This window comes from Podarcis muralis, chromosome 11, assembly GCF_964188315.1.
Source record: "Podarcis muralis chromosome 11, rPodMur119.hap1.1, whole genome shotgun sequence".
Classification (NCBI taxonomy): domain Eukaryota; kingdom Metazoa; phylum Chordata; class Lepidosauria; order Squamata; family Lacertidae; genus Podarcis; species Podarcis muralis.
This window is the reverse complement of record NC_135665.1, coordinates 21382065-21397582: the sequence shown is the minus strand read 5'-3', so window position 1 is coordinate 21397582 and position 15518 is coordinate 21382065. Positions and strand designations below refer to the sequence as shown.

General features: G+C 43.2%; 1 protein-coding gene across 1 annotated transcript in view; it reads left to right on the top strand.

Annotated features, from left to right (window-relative positions):
• The window catches only part of HSD17B4 (hydroxysteroid 17-beta dehydrogenase 4), a 77074-nt gene extending 71407 nt beyond the window's left edge, over nt 1-5667 (top strand). Inside the window, exons 23-24 of the mRNA XM_028748601.2 lie at nt 3684-3811; nt 5246-5667. Coding sequence (XP_028604434.2) covers nt 3684-3811; nt 5246-5335 — 218 coding nt within the window. The 3' untranslated portion in view covers nt 5336-5667. The remainder of the gene's footprint in view (nt 1-3683; nt 3812-5245) is intronic.
• The last annotated feature ends 9851 nt before the right edge of the window (nt 5668-15518 follow it).

The following is a 15518-nucleotide window of genomic DNA, read 5'->3' as shown; positions in this document are numbered from 1 at the left end:
ATTGCAAACCTCCCTGTGATGGTATGGAAATAATAATAATAATAAACAATGGAAGATACTTTTCGTACCTTATTTTTTCTCTGAAACAGCTGACAATGTTTCTCCATAGGAACCCTTTCTGTGGATATTTTATATTAAGAAAAAAATAATTTGGTTTTTTAAAAAATGAGTATGGTGGTATTGCAATGTGGCAACTTTCTCATCTACAGAAAGGATTATGTGAAATCTTTTAAAGTGTTTTATTCAATGTTTATCCTAAACTGGAGAAAGCTGTGGGGTTTTTGTAAAGGGAAAAAAAGGCAATATTATTGGAACCCATCAGGTAAATGCTGAAGTCTTCTGTATTAAAATTCCATGTAAAACTGCTTCAGGGATACGGTGTGTTGCGTAGCATATATACAACATCTCACAAAGGAATTCTTAGAACAAATACAAGCACAACCTGTTCTTCGTGAAGCTGTTATTCATAGGACAACCTAGAGACAAAGAAAGCAACTTCCAACTTGTTGTCTCACCGATGGTAAAATTGCTTGGATATCATAATTAAAAATGTCAGGTCCTTACAGGAGCATTAGCTTGGCAATGGCCTTGTTTTTATACACTCTAGCAGGGGCAGGAGAGAAGAGAGCGGCTCTGGAAATTTGCAAAATGTGAAAATGAATTGGCAGAGCAAAATCTTGTCATAACATTCTCCATTGCAAGCTACACGATACCTGACAGCTTATATACCCTGTAGTAGATCATTTTGGCAGCGCATTTTGTGCAGGAAATAGGACTTTGGGAGAGCGGACATTTTGAGAAATTGTTGGTGTTCCGTAAAGAAAGGAGAGATACTTGGCTAAGATTTAAGATAGTCTTGAAATGGAACATTAAAAAAGCACTATAGTACAAAACAAAACATTCCGCATCATATCCTTGTGTGTGCGTTAGCTTAGAAGGGGGAGAAGCCTGTATGCTGAAGGAAAGTAGGACACTGATTTTTTTAAAAAAATAAGTTGGCCCGGATAATAGTTGGCCCTGAAATGTATCACAAAAAGATTAAATGTGAATACTGCCTTCATTTTTCTTTTCTTTTTTGCAATAACTACTCTGGGGAAAATCCATACAGAATATGCTGCTGCCTTCGTACACTTATAGGCAATTTTGTGTTCCACTTGGTAACCTTTTTAGCAGGATGCAGAGGAAAGAATCCAGCATATTACTATTGAACTTGGCGATACTGAAGTACTTGCTATTATCTTTACAGCTGTGACTTTTTCAAGCACAAGAGTTCGGTAATAAGCGATATACGTCCTCTATCTGAGCAGATAACTTCCTGTACTGACAGAGAAATTTAGTATCTGTCTGTCTTCCTCTTCATTTTCCGGGGAGAGACTGCTTGAGAGTACCAATCAAAGATTACATCTTTCCTACTAACTGCAGCAGTATAGTATAGAAAGTGCTTGAGAGGGGAGAGATGAACTGTAAAACCCATTTTTAGACAGACATTTATTTATTTATATTGTTAGATCTATCCTGCCCTTCCTCCTGTTGCGGCCCAAGATTCTGTACACACAGCTTAACTAAGTTTCACTCAAAGTAGACCTATTGGGAGGAATTCAATGTTGTACCCAGTCAGATGGGTGGCACATAAAATAATAATAATAATAATAATAATAATAATAATAATAATAATAATAATAATAGCAGCAGAAACAGAAAGCAACAACCACCACCACCAGCACAAGAAAGAATGGGAATTTTAAAAATTTATTTAGGAGACGACTGTAAGCAGATGAAAACATTAGCAGGATTCTAATAACACTTGCAATGTAACAAGCACTATGGATAATATAGGTAAAGGTAAAGGTACCCCTGCCCATACGGGCCAGTCATGTCCGACTCTAGGGTTGTGCGCCCATAAGAGGCCGGGGGCCAGCGCTGACCGGAGACACTTCCGGGTCACGTGGCCAGCGTGACGAAGCTGCTCTGGCGAACCGGCACCAGAGCAGGACACGGAAACGCCGTTTGCCTTCCCGCTATAAAGCGGTACCTATTTATCTACTTGCACTTAAGGGTGCTTTCGAACTGCTAAGTGGGCAGGAGCTGGGACCGAAAGACGGGAGCTCACCCCGCCACGGGGATTCGAACCGCCGACTATGCGATCGGCAAGCCCTAGGCACTGAGGTTTTACCCACAGCGCCACCCGCGTCCCTATGGATAATATGGACAGATGCAAAATATAGATATTGAAATGATATGCAGCTGAAAATGTTGACAATAGGACCCAGGGAGGGGATGGTGGGAAGTCTCGAGATTCAGAGAAATCTCTATATATGGATATGCATTTGGTATTGATCGCATAGTCGGCGGTTCGAATCCCCGTGGCGGGGTGAGCTCCCGTCTTTCGGTCCCAGCTCCTGCCCACTTAGCAGTTCGAAAGCACCCTTGGTATTGTTACAATACCAAAATCCAATAAAAACGATTTCAAAAAACAACCACAACAAACTATTACTATTGTTGTTGTTGTTGTTGTTGTTGCCTTTGTGCTGCTGGCTTTTGCTCATACACCAGTTTAGTTAAAACCATCTCCACATCTTGCGGCAGTGAATTCTCTTAGCCCACTCCAGAAATTATGCTCTATATGTTCAAAGAACATTGGTGGCGGAGGTTGTGCACAATGGACACCCTACTTTCCTCACTGGCTCTACCCCCCAGACCTTCTGCACATTGCCAGAAGGTCTGAAGGAGGAACCTATACACGTTCAGATGAATAGATTGTGGAGTTTGGGACGCTGGGTCCCATGGAGGAGCCTGTCACGTTCAGCTGAATTCAAAGCTTCCCCCATTTGTCTAACGCACTGAGGTCCTGGGTTGGAGCCAATGGGCAGTTGTGACTCTGAGAGCAGGGTCAGCCCAGAGCCCACTTCCTGAAATGAAAAAATACTTCATTTTGTGTGTACTGAACCTGCTTCCAGTCAGGGATTTCACTGCCTTCTCCAAGCGGCATCGCCATTCTGTGTGTCCCCACCCCCCCACCCCCTTGGCACCGCATCTCAAATGGCCTGGGAAATAAATGTTTTGAGGCAACTCGCAGAGACTGTGGCACACTTCTATGGACCGAGCCAACACTTTCCAGCAGAAGCAATTTCCCCAGGCAATTAGCTATTAAACATATGTACAACCTCTTCACTCGGATGCTTAATGAGGGTAGGTTGCAGGATACGGCGGAAAGCCGAACAGGTTGTCATACTGTGAGGGGGCTCAAAGGACCCAAGCGTCTGGGGATAACGAGTTTCATAAATTGAGCCACTCTCCGTTGGAGCATCCCCGCAGCAGGTATCTCAAATGACTGAACGGGAGGCACGTAATTAGGTAGACTTCATTACTTCTGTGTTAATAAATTAATATAATTTAGGAACTTATATGGTTGGGAATCTGGGTGTAGTGATAAAAGAAGTGTTTGCTTTTGTCTTTTTTCTGCTTTGATAATGTTGTGCTCTGGTGTGTTTGTGTGTTTGCTAGTTCAGACTAATTAAATTCAGGAATTAATCTCATTGCTGTTAACCACTGTTGTCTTGTATCTTTTAAGTTCCCAATGTTCTGTATGACTCTCTTCTTGATAAAAAAGTTCTTAAAGGAGCACATAACATTCAGTTTTTGCTTTTCCCATTTTTTAAAAAACTCTTATCAATTTTCCCCAGCCATGGACTTAAAGAATGGCTCTGGAGACGTGTACCAGGGACCAGCCCGTGGGAAGGCTGACACCATTTTCAGCTTGTCGGATGATGACTTCGTGGATTTGGTGCTAGGCAAGATCAACCCACAAAAGGTACAGATGCAGAATTCGTGTATTAAAGGAATAACTTAATTTGCGGGTGCTTAAGAGATGCTAAAGCAACAAGCCTAAACAAAGGATGGCTAGGACAGCAACAAGTTCCCATATTAAGAAAATACCTAATTTATTAGTCATCTTGGACATCTTGTTTCGGTTGTTATAATGCTATGTACAATACCCGAAGGCTCACCCCTCCCCATATGAAGTGTCCTGGCCCCTGCATTCTGCCAGGAGTTCAGCCTACACTCGAGTAGGACCCTGGCAGAGACACATGCCCGACTGGCATGTTCTCTCCCTCCTGGTCAATCGTTCGGGAGCTTCAAAAGCTTTCTTCAGCCCAAACATCACAGTGACCGATGCCAACCGACACTGGCACACTTAGGGATCTGCAGAGTTTGCGCAACTTGCGTGACAGACCCCAGCAACTCAGCATTTTGGCTAATCTACTTTATTTACATATAAACACACATGGAGCGCTGCAACATGGCTCCCTCTCTCTCTAGCATCAGACAGCAAAGAGAAAAAGAACAAAGGACAATAGTCCCACTTCACGGAACACAGTAACACAAACATACCGTTTCCGTCACTTCCCACTCTGTGGAGTCAAAACATAGACCGTCATGTGAAAGACAACAATCCCATGACTGCAGTCACGGAGCAGGAATTCTAACACATTCATCATCCGAGTCCCTTCTTCGTGTGCTTCCTCTATGTGCGGTCCGGAGGGTGGCAACACAAGAACAGGGCTTTTCTGTAGTGGCTCCCCATTTGTGGGATGGGGTTTATCTGGTGTCTTCATTATATATTTTTAGGCACCAGACAAAGGCTCTTCAACCAGGCCTTTGGCATGTCTGGAATTTCCTGGCATGTCTGGAATTTTTCAGACGTTATGGCAAGCCTAGACATGACAGAATAGTGTGCACCAAGCCATAATGCTTAACTATAATAGTGTGGGTTTATCAACTTCATTTTGTGCATCCTAAAAGTGATACATTGCTGAGAATTCGCCTCTTCATGTTCTGCATGCTGTTACGACTGGTTATGTATAGCCTAAGAATTGAGCATCAGCGTTGCTGAATTGATGGCTTATCGTGTTAATGTGCTGCATTTCGTTTCTACCCATGGTAATATTTTTCAGTGGGCAGTATGAGAATTTGCAGTCTCATAGCTCTACACTCCTAACTGTGGAATGGTCCAGGTCTTCAAAATCACTATTCAGAATTATTCCATTCCTTTCCTTTAGTTCAAAGAAACAACAACTCCTGGTGATTCGATAGGTTTGACCCCAATTGTCCACAGTAGATGCCGCCCCCATCCCCAGTTAATTCGTCGTTGTCGCATTCTCTTGTAACTGTTCTTTAAAAGTGCAACTCTGGAAGAGCAGAGACAGCCTCTTTAATTGTTTTCCCCCCACTCTGCTTGCTGCAGGCATTCATCTCTGGTAAGCTGAAAGTTAAAGGAAACATCATGCTGAGCCAGAAGCTGGGGACGATTCTTCAACAGTATGCAAAGCTGTGAGTTCCCTGCTGGATTGAGTTCGCCTGGGAAGAAAAAAGGAGCCGTTTCCTTTTTCAGATCAGCAACCTGAAACCTTTATGCAAATCCTGTCTTAGATAACTTCTAATAGACTTTATTGCTAACTCGCAAGTTGCCTTGATTCTTGCGGATGCAGAAAATTGGTGTGGATGTTGATGGGTTTAACATGATCTTTCTTCTTTCTTCAATGTTGCAAGCATTTATACCTTCCTTAGACCTTGTTCCTTGGAGCTAATTCCAATTAAAACACATTCAGTTAATATATTTCTATATGAAATTTAAACGTAATTCAATAAAACGTAACTTTGATACCATCCTGTTCTGGGTTATTGTTGTTCAGAAGCCTAAGCCATACTGCTCCTGTTACTTAGAGGGGCGGTCTACAATTATGAACAATATGTGGGATTCGTGTCTTGTACTTCAGTTTGTAGATTGCAGGGATAATCAGATGCAGCTATTTATTATTAGACTATAATAGGTCTATCTGAACTCCATAGCAATAGGAAATCTGAAAAATGGAGTGAATTTACCTATCGTACAACTACAAAACCAATGAGAGTTACAATAATGGTACTAAGGACGGGTCAGAGAAGGAATCATTTTATTACCCGTGTGACGTAGTGCTAAACCATAGTTTAGCATTACTTGCACAACCGGAGCAAGCCAGAGCAAACCTTTGGGTCTGCACACAACAGCTCTTGACCCACATGCCCAAGAGAGGAATATTGTGTTGTTTTTGCAACATTTTCTGGTAGTGGTAAATTCCTGAATTTAACCCACCAGAGATGTTTGCGCACATGCATCCAAGTGTGTTATAGCATCATGTTCCCTACCAAATTTCACAAGTTGCAGGAAGGCAAGGCTAACTATCCCAATATGCATGCCAGATGATGATGATGATGATGATAATTTATTACTTATACCCTGCCCATATGGCCGGGTCTCCCCAGCCACGCTGGCCGGCTTCCAACACAATATTAAAAATAAAACATCAAACGTTAAAATCTTCCTCAAACAGGGCTGCCTTCAGATGTTTTCTAAAAGTCAGGGAGTTGTTTATTTCCTTGACATCTGATGGGAGGGCGTTCCATAGGGCAGGCACCTCTACACCCTCAATTTCTCCACTATAACTTTTTCAGGACTCTTTCAGTTTGCATGACTCCAAGGGGGAAATTCATAATACATGGAGCTTAAGCATAAAGGTATATAATAGTGAAAAATAATGAATCTGGATACAAAATGTGAAATTGGCAAAACAAGGCTACAAGTCCCACTTACCGTATTTTTTTTGCTCTATAAGATGCACTTTTTCCCTCCTAAAAAGTAAGGGGAAATGTGTGTGCATCTTATGGAGCGAATGCAGGCTCCCACTGTGCTCCGGAGGCTTCTTGCGGCTATCCCTGAAGCCAGGAGAACGAGAGGGGTCGGTGTGCACCTACCCCTCTTGCTCTCCTGGCTTCAGCGATAGCAACGCAAAGCCTCCGGAGGCTTTGCTGGAGAGGAGCTATGCAGCTTTCCCTCTCTGCGCAGTGCCCCTTAAGCGAAGCGGGAGGAGAAATGGAAGGGGCTCCGTTTTTTCTGCCGCTTTGCTGAAGGGGCGCTGTGCAGAGAGGGAGAGATTTTTTTTTCTTGTTCTCCTCTAAAACTAGGTGCGTCTTATGGTCGGGTACGTCTTACAGAGCGAAAAATACGGTAGCTTATGATGCCATTTCCAGTGTTGTTTTTCCTCATACTTTCAACCAAGACTTTCACGTAGGCTTTGTGTTGCTGTTTGTTCAATATGCTCTAGAGTTAGTGCTGTCAGAAGGCAGCTCTTGATATTTATGGCCAAACGTGCCATTTTGTAGCTAGCTTGACATTAATTTTCCGCTTTACATGTGAGCTGGCCTTTTGCATCTCCTCTTGACGAAATGCAGCACAGATTTTCATCTTGGGCCCTGAAGACTTAGCATAGCAGGCGATTTATTGAAGCAAGGATCCTTCAGCATCGCTTCTGCAGTCTCCTCTCTTGTCAGTTTCTCTCTTCACTTTAATCGTCGGGAGTGCTGAACGATGTTGCCCTGCAACACAGCTCCATTAGCCCTCCAGGTCTGGAGCATCTCTGTTTTCCTTAGACTAGTACTGCTGACATATTCATGGTGTCCTAATTGTCAAGTCAGGCTGGTGGCAGACATTGGCAGATAGCAATGGGCAAAGCCATCGGTTTCTATGAATTCCTCATTTTTCCAGTCTAAAAATCAGTTATCCACATTTCCACACCAGTTTGTGGGCTGTTGTTTCTTAAAGTCCTCCTGGATATTCTCCAGGATTTTCATGCAGATATCTCCAAATATACATGTTTTCTTTTTTTGCCCAATATACATGTTTTTGCAAATCAGCTTTCCCAAATATAATGCATCTTTTGTGTTATTTTCACTAATACATGCATACAGAATCTGGATTTTTGTGTGCATTACTTGGCTGCATTACAAAATTGGGGTAAGTGCCCATTTCAAAGGGGGGCTGCATTTCGACTCATGTGTTGCTTTGGAAAGAGCGAATTTTGAATTTAAATGTGAAGGCTCTTGGCTGGAAAGGGGGTCCCAGGCATGATTCAAACTGGTGATGCTTTAGAAAAACAGAAGGATGCTATGCGTTCTGTGGCATAGAACGAAGTCAATAAACTGGATATTTGCTAAACTGCAAGTTCTGCCTCCAAAAATGAGAAAGCAACGGGTTGATTTAGAGCTGCATGTAAAAAAAAAAGTTGCTGTGGAATAGCTTGGATCATTGGTAAGCTTGTCCAATTTAAGTTTCTTTGAATGCTTTCTCCAGAAAGGACTTTATGCATTTTCCCCTGTCTTCTGCATTGTCGCCTTACGCAGTTCATTCCCATTTCCTGCAAACCAATTGAAGCGTTACAGCTCAGCATCCTTTTAAGTGACCCATTTAATGGCCTTTTAAATAACACGCGAGAATAGAAGTGAAATAGGGGTAAAGCCCGTAATGTGTTTTGCCTTTGCTTCAGCCTGGCTTTGGGCCTCTGGCTGCTCTTCCTCTAAGGCACTGGAATTTCTCTTAATTAGGTTGTTCCAGAGGATTTGACTGCCGCTAAGAACTGTCCTCGGGAATTACAGACATTTGCGCTTAAATGTCGACAGGTGCATTCCTTATTAAAGAATCGCTTTAAAAATGAATGCGATGATAAGAGGATGGGAACTTTGCAGCCCTATCTGAGTAGTAGAAAAGAGAGGCCATTTAAACATTTCCATCTGCTATGCAGAACACACACCGTCTTCCTCGAGGTGCCACTTTCTATGGCTTGGAGTACCAACATGGCATCTCAGGCTTGGGCATTTATGTGTCGTCTGCAAGTGACATCATTAGTGTCACGTGTAAAAAGGTAAAGGGACCCCTGACCATTAGGTCCAGTCACAGACAACTCTGGGGTTGCAGCGCTCATCTCGCTTTAATGGCCGAGGGAGCAGGCGTACAGCTTCCGGGTCATGTGGCCAGCATGACTAAGCTGCTTCTGGCGAACCAGAGCAGTGCACAGAAACACCGTTCACCTTCCCGCTGGAGCGGTACCTATTTATCTACTTGCACTTTGACGTGCTTTGAAAATGCTAGGTTGGCAGGAGCAGGGACCGAACAATGGGAACTCACCCCGTCGCGGGGATTTGAACCGCTGACCTTCTGATTGGCAAGCCCTAGGCTCTGTGGTTTAACCCACAGCGCTACCCATGTCACGTGTACAGAGGCCCTAACTTTTCCCATGATGCTCTGCTTAGTGCATTTGTCAATCAGTTCTACGAATTTTGTAGAAAAAGTCAAATCCACAATTCTGGATTAAGAGGCTTTAGAAAAGGCTGTCAGTGTATACTATATATACAATGCATATACTGATTCTTGCTTTACAATATGTTTTTATAACCCTTGAAGCCCACGTTCTAAGAACGGTGAAACTAGTTTTGCGAGCCTTCAGGATTTAGGCTTATTGCTCTTGAACAACCAAAAAATTCCGGGCCAAATTTAAAATAACGTGAAATTCTAGAATTTCGCTGACTTCTGAATTTGTGCAAAACCTTGCTTTGGTTCTGGCTGTGGGGCTCACTGGGGAGTGATGAATGCTTAACACCAACCTCCATACCCTGGAACATTTCTCCAATGAAAATAGAGACGTCCTATTTAACACCACCACCACCAACAACAACAAATTTAATAATTTATACGCTGCCCTTCTGACTGGGCTGCCCCAGCGACTCTGGGTGGCTTCCAACATATATAAAAACATAATAAAACTGTGAGGTGTTTATTATTATTATTATTATTATTATTCTCTATACACGCTTGCCTTCATATGTCTTCTAAAGGTCGTATAGTTACTTATATCCTTGGCTTTGGGGGTCGCATAACTCCATACCTTCCAGCAATTCTCTGATGAAAATAGGGGTGTCCTAAGGAAAAGTGGTGTGGTGGCGCTGTGTGTTAAACCACAGAGCCTAAGACTTGCCGATCAGAATGTTGGCGGTTCGAATCCCTGAGACGGGGTGAGCTCCCATTGCTCGGTCCCTGCTCCTGCCAACCTAGCAGTTCGAAAGCACGTTAAAGTGCAAGTAGGCAGTACTGCTATAGGTACTGCTCCGGCGGGAAGGTAAACAATGTTTCCGTGTGTTGCTCTGGTTCGCCAGAAGCGGATTAGTCATGCTGGCCACATGACCCGGAAGCTGTACGCCGGCTCCCTCGGCCAATAAAGCAAGATGAGCACCGCAACCCCAGAGTCGGTCACGACTGGACCTAATGGTCAGGTGTCCCTTTACCTTTAAGGAAAAGTGGGACATTCCGGTATCAAATCAGAAACCGGACGGCTTCTGTAAATCTGGGTCCATCCCTGGAAAATCGGGACCCTTGGAAGGTCTGCATACTCTGGACAGTACACTATTTTGAAGGCAGCCAATGACTGGTGGAGAGAGACACATATTCAGGTAGAGGGATGCAGGTGGCGCTGCGGTCTAAACGACTGAGCCTCTTGGGCTTGCCGATTGGAAGGTCGGCAGTTCGAATCGCTGCAACGTCGTGAGCTCCCGTTGCTCTGTCCCAGCTCCTGCCAACCGAGCAGTTCGAAAGCACACCAGTGCAAATAGATAAATAGGTGGGAAGGTAAATGGCGCTGTAGTGGGAAGGTAAATGGCATTTCCGTGCACCCTGGCACTCATCACAGTGTCCCATTGTGTCAGAAGCAGTTTAGTCATGCTGGCCACATGACCAGGAAAGGTGTTTGTGGAGAAACGCCAGCACACTCAGTCTAAAAAGCAAGATGAGCACCGCACCCCATAATCATCTTTGACTGGACTTAACTGTCCAGGGGTCCTTTACCTTTACCTACATATTCAGGTGTGAGGGGGAGAGGTATTCTGCAAAGTGATGAATATGGCTGGCTGCTGAGTTATCTGATCAGAGAGACAACCTCTCTAATGAGAGAGAGAGAGAGAGAGAGAGAGAGAGAGAGAGAGAGAGAGAGAGAAAGCAAAATGCAGAGTCTGACAGCAGACACCATAATGGACTAGCTGTTTACCCAATGATTCACGTTTATTTCCTCTGTAGAATCACACACACACACACACACACACACACACACAGTCACAGGCATTTCCAAGGCTTAAAAAAGGCGATTGGATGTAGAAAGTAAAAATGCCTGTAAAGTAGCTCAAATGGTTTTTAAAAAAATGAAAGCACAATTCAAAGCTGCAGAAATAACATCCTTGAAATTGCATTTAAAGCCTAGGGTGCCATAATTACCGAGAATTTCCTCAAAAGGAAAGAATTCAGAAACGCTGGTTCCCAGAGGAGATGGATTTCAACAGACTTGGTGCCAATAACTTACTCAGTGCAATGACTTGTTTGGCTGTCCTGATTGGACAGGGTCCCTGCGTTCAAGGCGGCTGCAGAAAGAAGGGCCAATTGCTGGGGACAAGGTGAAAAAGTGTGGCCCTGCTCCACCATCAGCACTGACACTGCATGTGAGTAATGCATGAGCAGAGCTAATAATAATAATAATAATAATAATAATAATAATAATAATAATAATTACTTATATCCCACCCATCTGGCCAGGCCTCCCCAGCCACTCTGGGTGGCTTCCAACAGGATATTAAAAACACAATAAAACATCAGACTTTAAAAACTTCCCTAAACAGAGGTAATAAACCGTCCCGGAACAGCATATGCTTTACACTGCTGCAGTTCAGTTTAAACAAGTGGCTTTGCACCTCTGTTCGTGCCCTTCTTTCTTTTTTTCATCTTCGCTTATGAACTCATTTTGCATTTAGCATGATACCGAGTGGATTAATGGTGTTGAAATTGACTTATTGACTGTCATTTTGAGATTTGTGTTTGTGCTTATGGTCACCTGCGTTGCGCCTTTTTTCACAAATGAAATTGGATTTAAAATGGTTTTTTTCAAGCAGGTAGCACCATGACGTATCTAAAAGATCATCTCGTCCCTTATATACCCAACTGATTTTTGAAATGCAAAAACACATTAAAAAAAATAGCTGTCTGACCACTCCGAATATGGGATGCTTTAGTGGCAAATGTTCAACGTAGGAACTTTATGAGGAAATACAGCTTATGCCTGCCCTTTCATCCACACTTGCCATCCCCTCTTCCTCCCCAGTTTGTGTGAATTCGCAATTCATCTTGAGCCAATTCTACATGCTCACAAGCTGCCTTATAATAACCTAATACGGCATGGCCTAACCCAATATTGTATTGCGTGTCCTGAAAATAAGGAGGGCAGCGAAAGTTCAGCACAGTTTTTTATTTCTCTTACCCTCTATTGACTGGCAGCTTTCCAAAGGTTTACAGAATATGAATGGCAGGAAATTGGCTGGGGAAGCCGGTCCGCGTTTGGGCCAATTTCATTTGTGTTGAAGTGGCCTTGGTTATCTTTGAAAGAACTGAAAGCTTGTGTCGTTCTTTTCTGATTCGCTTTTATTGTAGTCTGACTAGGCTATTCTTGGGAAATGAACAGATGAGCAGGGCGCCCCTTACATCAGGAAGCAGAGCTGCTCCGAGATTGTAACACAATGAACACAAGCTGCTGGCTTGCCTGTCACATTTCTCCCATGAGTAGAGTTGTGAGGACAGCTCGTTTTTGTTCGCAAGATCACCCTCAAGCTTAGGAAGACTTGATCCTCGCAGGAGAACAAACATCCATGGGGACTTCCGGATAGGTTCATTTAGGATTGCAGCGGAAGGAAGGATGCAATCTTGCTATATGGCTTGTCTTTGGTTAGGATTCTTTTCTTTTTCTCAGGTTCACTCAGCCTTGGAAGAGACACCAGTGTTTTAATTTTACACTTGGTTCCCCAATCCTGTTAGCATCTTCTGAATGCTTTTAAGGAGGATTTTCATGTTGAGGTACACACTGAAACATTATCGGTCTGGTATAGGGAATTTGATTGCAGTGCATGTCAATCACTATTCCTGAGAAAATTAAATTTTCAATGCAGAGTAATGCATCTCTTCCTAATGTTTCCCTGTCTGGGATTTGTGATCTGTCCTTGCCTTACCTTGGCATTCTTTCTTCAAGATCAAAACGCCCCACTTCTAACATACAATGCTGTTGCCTCTTTCACTGACTGTTTTGAAAATACTTCCAATTTTTCTAGAGAAGAAAGGACATGGCAGATTTGTATTTCCATCTCTATCTGAGATAGAGTGTTTGCTCCTGGCTTCAGTTTTATAATCTAAAAAGACATGGCACAAAAGGAAGACAGATTGGGAGGGGAGAGGAAAAGTGTAGGCTCATACAAGTTCTTAGTTACAAGTTTCAGTTTATTCATTGAAGATGCTTGTGTCTCAGCTGTGCTGATGGAGTGGTCCTGCATTCTTGCATCTTCCATCTGCTGCAGCCCAATCTAATGACTGCTGCCAGGTTGATGCAGAGAGCAGCCTGGCTTTTTCAGAGAGCCAGTGGTGATCCAATTCTTTTCCCGATACAAAAATGGACAAATATACATTTTTTATTTATTTTTAATATTTCAACATGGTGAAAGTAGTTTAACGGACTTAAGAATAAAACTCTTAGAGGAGAAAGGAGCAAACATATTACAAATCAATTGGTGCACCCCATATCAAATATGATTGGTTTCTTAAATTTTCAGTTGCCTTCCATTACATTTGACATTTAGTGTTTGCAATACATGACTACACATCTATAATAACTTTCATGTAAGTTTTAATTGGCCATGTAATGGTTCTGAAAGTGTAGGCCGGCATTCCCCAATCTGATGTCCTCCAGATAGTTTGGACTATAATTCCCATCAGTACTAGCCAGATCGCAGCATCAGCTGTGCTGTGTGAGACTCATGGGAGTTATAGTCCAAAACATCAGGAGGGCATCAGGTTGGGGGCCACAGGCACAATCATGAAAAAAGATGACAGAGTTAAATTTACTCATGAATAGCCCTAATTGACAGTAGTAGTACAGTGGTACCTCGGGTTAAGTACTTAATTTGTTCTGGAGATCCGTTCTTAACCTGAAACTGTTCTTAACCTGAAGCACCACTTTAGCTAATGGGGCCTCCTGCTGCCGCCGCACCGCCGGAGCACGATTTCTTTCTCATCCTGAAGCAAAGTTCTTAACCTGAAGCACTATTTCTGGGATAGCGGAGTGTGTAACCTGAAGTGTATGTAACCTGAAGCGTATGTAACCTGAAGCGTATGTAACCCAAGGTACCACTGTAATGCTGAGAATTATTATTATTATTATTATTATTATTATTATTATTATTATTATTATTAAACAACTCCAGTTGCAACAAAAGGTAGCTCAGACCTTTCAAATGACCAGTGTATTTACTGCCACTCCTTTCATTCTCTCATTTCATTTATTTCTCACATTCCTCCAAGGAACTGAGACCCCCCTCATTAGGTTGAAAGACAGTGGCTGGTCCCAGTCCACCCACCGAGTGAAGATTTCAATCTGGGTCTCCTCAGCTCACAATGATGTTCTGTGTCTGTTTTCAGTTTGTACACAATGTGTTCTTTCCTGCAAGGGATCCAGGTGTTTTTCTTAAGACGACACTTCTCTTGCAAAGGATAGCGCGGGTGCCCCAATTCACTTGCCAAAGTTGCTGTTGTCAATTTGGAGCTCAGTTGCTTGACAGCTGCTCCCACCTGGCAACCCGTTTGCCTTCCCAAATGACCTTGGCTTATTTCTGAGTATATTGTACCTCCCTCCTTTCTCTCTTTGCACTTTCAAATGTAGTTGAAATAGCTAGAAGTGTGTGAAGAGCCACTCATCAAATTGCTTGCTATGTGGAGCTGCCTCTGTGTGGTAAATTAAATGAGTGAATTGAGTGTCCGTTATGTGACCAGTATCTAGTCATTTTTACTGTGAAAGACTGAAGGGCCTGTTTATCTGTGTGCGTGGGAGCAGCGGATGAGTGTGCCACTCAGGTTTGGGAATACTCACTCTTTTTGGATGGAAAGGATTCTGGGAAGTCATTGAGTTTTGAGAGGACAAAATTCCAGACAAATCCATGCAAGCTGTGTGCTCCCTGCCTAGGATTCCAGCTTAAAAAAAGCAAAGTAGTGCAAGCCCTGAAGTCTGCGGCTGGATCTACATTGATCTTCTAAACGTTATGAAATATAACGCTCTATAACTTTTAATGGCAGTTTCCCTGCTCTGCTGCGCTCTATGGCATCAAATTTTACTAATACATTTAATAACGTTATAAACCACGAGTGTGGACCCACCCTGTATCTTCATATTATACTTTCCAAGTAACTGAATTCAGGGCTGGAGTTGTAGGTTGGCACAGTTGGTCAACTGTTGAGACCCACATATCCCTGCAGATACTCTCTTGTTGTTGTTTAGTCGTGTCCGACTCTTCGTGATCCCATGGACCAGAGCACGCCAGGCATTCCTGTCTTCCACTACCTCCCGCAGTTTGGTCAAACTCATGTTTGTAGCTTCAAGAACACTGTCCAACCATCTCGTCCTCTGTCGTCCTCTTCTCCTTGTGCCCTCAATCTTTCCCAACATCAGGGTCTTTTCCAGGGAGTCTTCTCTTCTCATGAGGTGACCAAAGTATTGGAGCCTCAGCTTCAGGATCTGTCCTTCCAGGGAGCACTCAGGGCTGATTTCCTTCAGAATGGATAGGTTTGATCTTCTTGC